The following is an 11,018-nucleotide window of genomic DNA, read 5'->3' on the forward strand; positions in this document are numbered from 1 at the left end:
CGTCTCGTGACTCGCTGGCTCGCACTTTGGTAACACTCTTTGGCAGTCAACTCGCCCCTAGAAAACCCGCCCTTGGAAACTTGCCCCATAAAAAAATGTACACTTCCCAGACCATGCAGTCTTCAAAATAAAAATTGTAACCTTTGGTAATCAACTACATTTTCCACATACATAGAAATTTTTGAAACTTTATTAAAAAAAACCTAAACCATAATTCACCACTATAGACACTTTATTCTAATATAGACAATGGGTCGTGTCTCATATTATTTGTTATATTTTTATTATTCATTATTTTCACTTGACTCGCATAAATAATTTTGTTCGAAGAACATTTATATGCAGTAGTACTTCGCAGCACTTCTCTTGCAATTTGCAATTTCTAGTATGTACAATTATACACATATATTCATAAGTTACATTTTAAAAAATCGTAATGTTCACATTCAAAAAGCATTTTTCTATTATCATGTATACTGAATTTATAATGACAGCACTCACCAATGGTCAAAACTCATTTCATCACATAAGTGAATGATTAAAGAAGAGCAACAAGAAATACTAATTATGTACTACAGAAACTTCCACAATCATGGTGTATGGTGTCTCCATTGGCAGAGTGGTGGACGAAGTTGTATGAATATGGTACGGTATGAATACTCTAGACGGCTAGAAATGGCGCTCTTAAGACTTGAATTTGAATATAATTTTCTTTTGTTTTTCTTCATTTTCAATATACTGTAATTTTCAAAAAAGGGCCCCAGGCTGGCTGCACCACCCCATCCCCACAACTTCTTTCCTCAATGGATTCAAAGTCTCCAATATATACCATCAAAATGTGGACACATTTCTAAAAATTATTCTGATGGAGTGGCTCCTGATTGTAACATCATTCTCAAAATGCTACTTTGATTAAATTTATTTCCAAAATTTTCATATTCATATGGTGTGTCTACTGTATGTATCTTCAAATGTCTTTTTAAAGTGCTGCTTCTTTTAAACCTCTTTCCGCAATGTTGACATTGATACGGCGTCTCTCCTGTATGTATTCTTATATGCGTTTTCAAATTACAGCTGTTTTTAAACTTCTTTCCGCAATGTTCACATTCGTATGGAGTCTCTTCTGTATGTACTCTCAAATGCCGTTTCAAAGTGTTGCTCCTATTAAACTTCTTTCCGCAGTGATCGCATTCGTATGGTGTTTCACCCGTATGTACCCTGAAATGTGTTTTTAAGTTGCTACTGTCTTTAAACTTCTCTCCGCAACGTTCACATTCATACGGTTTTTCTCCCGTATGCGTCCTCAAATGCTTTTTCAGAGTGCTCTTTCGAGTAACCTTCTTTCCACAAATTTCACATTCGTACGGAGTCTCTCCCGTATGGACGCTTAAATGAGTTTTCAAGTTGCTATTTTGATTAAACTTCTTCCCGCAAATTTCACATTCGTATGGCATCTCTCCTGTATGTATTCGCAAATGTGTTTTCATCATGCTACTCTGATTGAACTTCTTTCCGCAATGCTGGCATTCGTACGGTTTTTCTCCAGTATGTATCCTCAAATGTATTTTCAAAATGCTTCTCTGGTTAAACTTTTTTCCACAATGTTCACATTCATATGGTGTCTCACCCGTGTGTATCCTCAAGTGTCTTCTAAAATTTTTACTGTTAAACTTTTTCCCACAATGTTCACATTCGTATGGGTCCTCTCCTGTATGTATCCTCAAATGCTTTTTTAAACTGCCTCTGGTTTTAAACACCTTCTGGCAATGCTCACACTCATATAGTGTCTTTACTGTATGCATCATAGAATGTTCTTTCAAACTGCTACACTCTTTAAACATCTTTCCACAATGTTCACATTCATATGGTGACTCTCTTGTATGTATTCTCAAATGGTTTTCAAATATGCTTCTGCAATCTAGATTCTCTTCACCTTCAAATGGTTTATCTTCTGATGGTATCCCCAAATGTGTTTTTAATGTAGTTAGATCAAAAATCTTCCCGCAATTTTCACATTCGTATTTAATGTTGCATTCCAACCTATCATTTTCTTCATTTATTTCGGGGAAATCACTAATGTTTTCGTCTTTGTCGCCATTGTGTATTTCATCAGCAAAAAATACTATTTCTTCTGATATTAAAAGCGTTTCATCACCATTACTTTCTTCATCATTGCACTGACCTGTATAAATATAAATACATAGTGCTAAGGCTTATTAAGAATGCAACAGCAATAATATTTTCATAGTGGCAATAGGCACCAATTATTTTGTTTAATTAATTTACTTCTTTTCCAATGGGTGCACTCACAGGCCAAACATTAAAAATTGTATCTATTGAAGTAATTATTATTGCCACGTGGAAATAAGTTTACTGTAAACAGTGAAGTCTTGCTGTAATAGTTAAATGTATTTATAATAACCAAACTAACCTATTTCAACCTTTATTTTTGGATTCTGTTCCATATTCTTTCCATACCCAGCCACAGCTGCAACTTCATTCGCAGAGAATACTTCATCCATGGGGACTATGTGCAACCTGAAAGCAAGAGAAAGATGAAATTACATCACTAAAAAATTGCATACAAACTTGAGTTCATTTTTCTGTTTTTTAGTGTGGACCTCACATTATGCTTGAGTAGTGAACTAACAGTTATTGTACATCATTATTACAGACTGTAAAAACAGGGCCTGTGCTGGGAATATATCCCCTGTACAAAAATTCAGGCCTATGTAGAAATCTGTCCACATACTTAAAAAATTAATGGCTGATTTTCATGCAAATTTTGCAGGAACTTACACTTTGAACTATGTCCTAATATACATCCAATGTAATACATAAATTTACAATGCACACCCATTTTTTTTATTGATTTTCCCGCAAATTTTAGTAAGTTTTTCATGTACCCTCCCAGCAAAGAAAATACTTACAGTATGGGCCTATGGAGTAGTACTAATTAGGCCTGCCTAGCCTAGGCCCTAGATTAATTAAGATGAAATGAATGAAAATAAACTGATTTATTTTATTTATACATAAGGAGGTCACTGGTGGTATACTTAAACAGAGAGGAAAAGTAAATAAGGAGAACAGAAAACCAAAGTTACTAAAAAAAGAAACAAAAGAGTATGGGCCATTCCTTGTAGAAGTAGCCTAGTACAATTATATAGTAGTGCAGTAAGCCTATCCTGGCCTAGATTATTAAGACGAAAATGAAATGAGTTTACATAACCTGATTTATTTTATTTATACATAAGGAGGTGGTGGGATATTTAAACAGAGAGGAAAAGTAAAAAAGGAGAACAGAAAACCGAAGTTACTAAAAAAAGAAGCAAAAGACACAAAATGAAGCATTTATTAAATGGAGCAATCTGCAAACCTTCTTCTCGTTCGGTCGGTCAAATTCAACAGAGCGAGAATTACAGTTACACTCATGAATAAATAGAGGCCTAGGGCTGGCTAGAGGCTAGTAGTAGGGCCATAGGTCCCTGTTGAGTTGACCTGTTTCCACTAGCTAGATAGGCATCGGCCTACTACTACTCTAGCCACTAGGGGGGCCTAGACCAGCCACTACCTACTACTAACTAGGGCCCAAGGCTAGTCTAGGCCTTGGTTGTTTTGTTTATGGCCATGCTGCTAGGCCTAGCCTACACATACTACTAGGGCCTAATCGGGGCATCATACAATACAAAATCTTATCACAATGGAGGTACTTGCTTGTAGTTGTTTATTTATGAGTAAAAATGGATTTAAAAGCCATAAATCGTTCAGAAAATCGTCTTTGATGCCAGCCGTAGGATAACAGTGCGGTCGAGTTCGGATTGACCTTTTCTGATTCAAACGCGTTTCATTTGGTTTCATCAACAAAGTAAACGCATTCATGGTGCATGTCAATTATGAGACGCCGAATGTGCTTACAGTATAAAAGTTGATACTGTATATCAGTGGTTGATTTATATTTGATTGCCCTTTTCCCTTTCAGTTAACTGCATTATAAAAAATCCGGGTTTTTTTTTTCGTTATACAGCCTGAATTTATTGAAATGTTTGTTGAAATGTTTGTTTACTGTATGTTGCGAAAACTCCTTATTACCCATGGCCCACATTAATTTTTTTAGATAAATACTTATCAACCTATATAACTAATTTTGCCGTATATAATTCCTTATTTTTCTTTTCATTATTCAATCGATTCAATTCTTTCGCTGGTTTTAATTCAAAATGCTATTGGATAAAAAACGGGAACAGGTGAAAACGGCAAAAAAACCAAAACGGCAATAAGTCAACAGAGGGCAATAACCAAAACGGCAAAAAACCAAAACGGCAATACTTTTAGACCAGAATGGCAATGGACCAAAACGGCAAGACCAAAACGGCAATAAGTCAAAACGGCAATAAACCAAAATGGTACCACTTCCAAAATGACATACTGTATGGTAATTGGATGGCTAAATATAATACTACTAGGCTTAGGCCTAGAGAGTCAAGCCGAGGGCGACTAATCACTATAGTTATTGTTATAAAAATGTATCTGTACATAAATGATTGTGGTTATACAATCGCCTAAAATTGCAGAGCAAAAAAATGTACACTGTAATTAAAATAAAGAAGAAGAAAAAAGTATATGCACTTGTATTTACGACGTTGTCTTATAATTATCAATAGAAAATGATCCATTATAAGTAACGTACACAGCACTTGATGATGGCGAAGTCGTACCATAAACGGACCCGCTTGATTACGTGTTCAGAGTTGACCATAAACAGTAGGCAACACAGTTAATAATTGAATCACCGAATCAACAATAGTTTGCTAAAAACGCCTTTTTTTTAAAGATGTATTGTCCCTTGCTAATGTCAAAAATCATAAAAATAACTTTGAAATAAACTTTTTTAAACCAAAAAATTATAATGAAAATAATAAAACACTTCCAGTGACTGGAAGTGTTTCTATCATTTTTCGCTGTAAACTAATGGGTAGACATTTTTAAATACACTAATTTCTATGTTCAACTTTTATGTTACTTCAAAATGGGCAAGTTAATTTCAAAAAATATTTTTATGATTTTTTTGGTATTTAGCATGGGACAATACATCTTTAAATTAAAAGGTTATTGAAAGTAACGTTCCATGGGCGTTACCTGATGTGATGATGTTGATCAGGCATATTTCAAGAAAAATACAAAAACAGCGTGGTGTCCCTGTGCATTTTTGCATACGTATTTGTGTCATAGTTTTATGTACTTATTCAAACATTGATACAAACCAAAGTTGTCAGTTATTTCATTTGAAACCATGTGTCAGTATAATCTTATGTAAGCATGTGGTTAACATAAGCAAGAATTTAGTCCAATGAAACTGTTTATCATCTTGATATCTTCCGACGAAATTTGATCCTACCAGCGTCACCACGGCGTCCCCACCGATCGATCTAACGTGACGTTGTTATGTTGGTGTTTTATAGATTATAGAGAATGGTAATATCACCAAAAAATAGATAAAATGACAGTTAATGACCAACAAAGGCAATTGAAGACAATAGTTCGTCATTAGAAGTTATTTAGTATAACTTTATTTGGAAAATTAATCTCAAAATCGAGTTGCCGTCCCCGGCGTCGTCAGTGACGTAGTATGATTTGTGTGCGATTTTTACCAATTAACTCTAAAGTAAAAAATAGTTGAGCCATGTAGTACCTTGGAAATCAACCCAGAAACCCGGTAGTTTGTTGATTGTTTATTGGTAGCGTCCTTTCGCTGCCAAGTTTTTTGGCAGTTGCGTCCCGTTGACATCCACTATTCAAATGAATAACTAACATAAATTTTAAGTATTAAAGTGCCATTCTCCAACTTTATCTCATGCAGCCACAAACATGACGGGTGGATATAGTAATTTTCCTAGTTTTTATGTATGACATTGCCATTTTCCGGCATCAAAATTCCCCAATTTTTAACATTTTCTCACCTCCATGATGGGGATAGGCCTTTGTGGAGATAGTAATTTTTGTTGTTTTTATGTATTTGCCATTTTCCTGCATCTAAAAATCTCTAATTCTTAAAATTGTTTTACCTCAGCCTCAACCATGGTGGGCTGAGATAAATGGATTAAAATTTTCATAAAATTTTAAGTATCCGAGTGTTGTTTTGGGGCATCTATAAAGTCTCAAATTCTTGCAATTGACTCATCTGTACCCCAAAACCATGTTGGGGCTCAGGTGGATATCGTAAATTTTGTACTATTCAAGTGCTTTTTTGTGCATCTAACGAATCTCAACTTCTCAAAATGTTCTCACCTGAGCCCCAGCCATAGTGGGGCTCAGTTGAATATGGTAGGTTTTAGAATAGTAAGTACTTAAATTTCATTTTCGGGTACCTAATTAATTAATTAATTTGGGTTTTTTTTTTTTTTTTTTTTTTCATCCCCATCTTGAGTATTGTAATATCAAGTCTAATTCATGTCCTACTTAACATGCCTGTCTCCGAAGAGTTCCAGATTGCTTTGTTTGGTTTTTTTGTTGCCAACCACGATGGTACTGACGTGATGTGGACTCTCATTACATCAGCACCCCCTTCTTTAAAATATGGATACGCCACTTTGCTGAAAACAATAGTTAAGACAAATATATTTCCATTCGTTTTGTTGTTCGTGTAAATGTCTGATAGGTTATTACTTTAAAACAATGCTAAAAATACAGTGTCAATACGAACATTTACACATGTAAGACTGAGCTGAGCAAATCCGAATTAAGATGGAATTAGTAGTGGTTATGTGACGTTTGTCATGCACTGTATTATGCGCTATAGAAATGGAGGACCATAATGTAATGGGAATGAACGGCTCTGGTATTGCCGACAGTACAATCAGTGTAAAATATAGGCTAGTGTGGATTTAAATATGTCCTAATGGCAATGATCAAAATAAATGTAAATCAAATAAATATGCCTGTTGGGGTGAGAGGGGGTGTATCTTTGTAGTTAGGCAGTTATATACTGTCTTTATGTCTAAACAAACTTTAATTTTAACACCGGGTCTCCATTTTATAAGCTCCTAAGAGTTTCGTGGAGGTCCTTTTATATGTATATATAATAATTTTATATATATTTTCACGACAGGTTGGGCAAAATACATATAGGCTCCCTAATTGATTCTCCTGACGCAAATCCAGGTATTGTTTATCGTCACGAAAATAACATTTACCATTCAATAATAGAACAGTCATCGACCTACTTGCAGTGAATTGAATCTAAAATGTATTCATGATGTTATGATGATCTGAAGTGTTTAAAAACGTACACAATAATAGTTTAACCAACATTAATACCACAAACACAAATGTGCGTGACGATATTTTATTGCTTTAGAAATGTGATTTCAAAAAAGTAGTGCATCGTATACGTGGGCTTGTTTTGTTTTGTTTTTACTTGCAGCGTTTGGGAAATAGGTAATAGGTAAATTGTAATGAATATAATCAATAATATATAGCATCTAAAACCTATTATTATTGAAGGGTCCTTTTAAAGTTTAAATAGGATTTTTTTAAAGTTATATTTTTAGAGCATTAGACCTATTGAACGAGCCCCCAATAGCCCCGGGCCCCAGTGCTGTGCACTGACTGCACTGTCCATACCTACGCCACTTGACCTAAGTATAGTGTTACATAACGTTTGCTATGCACTGTATTTGCTATAGAAGTGGAAGACCATGTATTGGAAATATACCTCTCTCTCTCTGGTAGGGCCTACAGTACAATCAGTTTAAATGTGTAATGTATAGAATAGTGGGGATTTAAACATTTTCCTAATGGTAATGTTCAAAATAAGTGTCAAGGAAAGTCAGTATGATTGTTGGAAAAAATGGTCAACATTTTATTTTGAATTCTCACCCTGACCTTCGCCTGGGCGCAGTGGGCGAAGGTCTGGATCCGCGTCTAGTTAGCATGAATTTTGTAAGCCAGGACCCATAGTATTTTGTTACGTTTCTTCACAGAGTGGCCCCCCCCCACCTGGATCCGCCACTGTAAATGTGCTAATATTTAATATAGCTTTTAACGATGCGAAGCGAAGACGAAATCTCCCAATTTGGTGATTAAATCGGCAATGCCCTAAGAAAACTTCAAGCAACAAATTGAAATGCTAAAAAAAGAAAGTGCATGTTTTACTAGTGTGCACGAGAAGCACACACACAAGACAAGCGACCATTATTTTTTGTTCACGGTAAACAAAGGGGGGTGGCTAGCCACCCTATTCACCCCCCACCCCAGAACCGCCACTGATTGTATTTGTAGATTTACGATTTAGGCCTATATTTGTAAATGGGAGCAACTTTAATTATGTAATTGTTAAGCACCATAGGAATTTAAATTATTTTTACGTATGTAGGTGTGTCAGAAGGTGCACAAATGAATGGTGTAGTAGTGTGAGACAGGGCGGTTTTGCCACTATTTAAAAAATGTCAATGCATATTAATGTTATGTGCTACTCATTTATCTATTCTGGAACTGTTGTGTGCCCCCTCCCCCTTTGAAAAATTTTGGATCCGCCCCTGTAATAATGACATCATACCAATTTTCTTCTAAAGTTCAAAACCCACTGTTTTTTTTAAACTTGTGGAAAAGGATAACATTGTATAATTAAAGATATATCATTATTTTTATGAATGTGGGTATGTTCGTTTGTTTATTTATTTAGAAATTTTAAAGTAATTCGTATATACCTCGCACAGGTTGTTGTTCGCACATGTGGATCTTCTTCCGCTCGAACTAGCATCCGCTCGAATTCGCTCGAATTGGCCTTCGCTCGAAGTGGCATCCGCTCGAATTGACTGGTTCCCAGGCTGGGACATGAAAGGTTGTTGTTTGTTGTTATTTCGCAATTCGCGACGTCATCAACGAGCACAATACATTCAATCCCGTAACATGATTGGTCAATTTTTTTCTAATTTGCATAATGAATTTTCCCAACATTTTTGTCTATTTAAAAAAAAGTGTGTAAGTTATGGAGATGGTAACAATCATAAATCGATTATAAATTTAATTATACATTTTTAAACAAAAAATAAACCCTCTTGGCCCATGGCCCATTTTTTTTTGACACCATGACCATGCGTAATATTAACCTGCAGTGTATATATACTAAGAATTTTTTCTAGTAGGGTTAGAGTTGACTAACTGGTACTTGGTGTGGTACTAGGTTTATCGCATTTATGGCTTAGGGACCGCGGTTTACCTCCCTCCGTTTAGTCATGCTGGATCAGGAGTAGTAAACTCGGCGATCGTGGGTTCGATTCCCACACGGGGCAAATTTTTTAAATTTTTTTTTTAAGGTCGTGGGTTCGATTCCCACACGAGCCAGTTTTTAAATTTTTTTTTTTAAGGTCGAAGGTGGATAATGAAGCAAACCTGGTGGTTGTGTGTTCAAAATATCGTCGCCGTCGTGGTATTTAGTATGTTGACGGATGCTGACGCTTGTTGACGCTCCTCATCATCCACGATTCTATGCTCATATTGATATATTTTTGTTGTGACGACCCAGTCGGGTAAATCAATCATTGTTTTTAAGGTTAAGAAGCGTAGGCATTAGGATTTACCTACATAAATCGATTTCTAATAAGTACGCCGTAACAATATACGTTTTTGTGGAAATAAATGTAAGCTAGGCCTAGTCATAGATAGGCCTAGCTAGGTAGGTAGAGCCTCTTAGTTACCTAGGCCCAGCCTTCTATTATTGCCTAGGCCCTACCTAGGCCTACTGGCTGGGTAGGAGGGCCTTTTTGGCCTATCTTGCTAGCCTAGGTCCAGTAGCAATAGGCCTAGTTAGTAGTTGTAGTTCTAGGCTTTGGCCTACTACCTCTAAACCTGCCTCGCCCTAAGCTTGGCTTGGTTCTTGACCTAGCCTAGGCCAGGTCTAATTAACTAGGCCTATAAAGTAAGTATAGAATAAAAGGGAAGGTGAAATTCCTGATCTGCAGGTCTAGGACTTTCTAGGGAATTTATCCGCCACACTCAAATTTAGCTTAGAAATTCGTCTGCATATTTTGGAAAATATGGCCAATTTCTGTGCGCAAATTTTTCCAAAAATTAGGCTTCGACCAAATCTTAATGTATACGGCAATTATGCAGCAATTATGATTCTGCGCACCTATTTTTATAGCGATTTTCTATGCAAATTTGAGCTGATGTTTAGGTATACCTTTTGTTTAAATATGGTTATCATTTTGTCTTTGACATTTACATTTTCCTACAAGAAGATTGACTGACCAATCAGAAATGTATATATAGATTGAAGCCACACCTCCATACAAAGACAAGTACGGCCAAGTCTACCTCAGAAAGGTGCCAGCGAGAGAGCAGTTAAATTATTATTGTTATGCACCATTGACTTCACATTTTTTCACTACAAAACTAGACTTTCTAATGGTATTAATTTTGAAATTCCTAAAGCTAAAAACTGAATATTAGAAAAATAGCCTTTCATTTCATGGTAGTAAGCTTTAGAATAACCTTACACTGGTACAGATGATCGAAAATATGCTCCTAAGTAATATCATCTTTTAAAAAGTCTACTTCATCATAATTTTTTCCCGTTGATTTTGTCTTTATCCCTGAAAAACCTTGATCAAACAGGGCAGGGACGTAGCCAGGATTTTGAAAGGGGGGGAGCCGTTATGCGAATTACGTATGACCCCGGCGGGGTCAATCCCCCTGTGAAGTACGGTAGCGCACTCCGAACGTTCTTAGGACTGTTTGAGAGGATAAAGTGAAAATTGCAATAGACGCATTACAAATAATGTAAAGATAATTATATAATAAATCAACAGTGGCAGATCCAGGAATTCGAAAGAGAGGTGAACCAGGGAGGGACTTTCACAGACCGAGGAACCATCCACCTCAGCCCCACCATGGTTGGGGCTGAGGTAAGAAAATTTATGATTAGGGCATCTCTAGATGGCCAGAAATGACACTTTTAGTAAAATTCATCATCGTCACATCACCATTAGTCAAAATGAAGCGCCAACAAAAATTCTCAT

The 11,018-nt window shown here is 36.1% G+C and overlaps 2 protein-coding genes across 4 annotated transcripts in view; one reads left to right on the forward strand and one right to left on the reverse strand.

Annotated features, from left to right (window-relative positions):
- Window positions 1-311: 311 nt before the first annotated feature.
- LOC117112652 (zinc finger protein OZF-like) lies at window positions 312-3,840 on the reverse strand. Of its 2 annotated transcripts, none has more exons than XM_033255763.1 (3): window positions 3,715-3,840; window positions 2,432-2,538; window positions 312-2,182 (listed from the first exon to the last, which is right to left on the reverse strand). In XM_033255763.1, the coding sequence occupies exons 2-3, from the start codon at window positions 2,520-2,522 to the stop codon at window positions 858-860; spliced, it is 1,416 nt and encodes a 471-aa protein (XP_033111654.1). In that variant the 5' UTR covers window positions 2,523-2,538; window positions 3,715-3,840; the 3' UTR covers window positions 312-857. The 2 variants fall into 2 exon arrangements, with proteins under 2 accessions (XP_033111654.1, XP_033111660.1); XM_033255769.1 differs by having other exon boundaries at window positions 3,700-3,811.
- A 5,619-nt stretch (window positions 3,841-9,459) lies between these two features.
- The window catches only part of LOC117112666 (biotin--protein ligase-like), an 11,664-nt gene continuing 10,105 nt past the window's right edge, over window positions 9,460-11,018 (forward strand). The window contains exon 1 of one of the 2 annotated variants that reach the window (XM_033255782.1): window positions 9,460-9,527. The gene's annotated coding sequence lies outside the window, so the exon portion shown is untranslated. Of the gene's footprint in view, window positions 9,602-11,018 lie in introns of both variants that reach the window. The other variant, XM_033255793.1, reaches the window with a different exon arrangement.

This window comes from Anneissia japonica, unplaced genomic scaffold, assembly GCF_011630105.1.
Source record: "Anneissia japonica isolate Jap-2015-1 unplaced genomic scaffold, ASM1163010v1 scaffold284795_len787576_cov167, whole genome shotgun sequence".
In the NCBI taxonomy this organism is placed as follows: Eukaryota; Metazoa; Echinodermata; class Crinoidea; order Comatulida; family Comatulidae; genus Anneissia; species Anneissia japonica.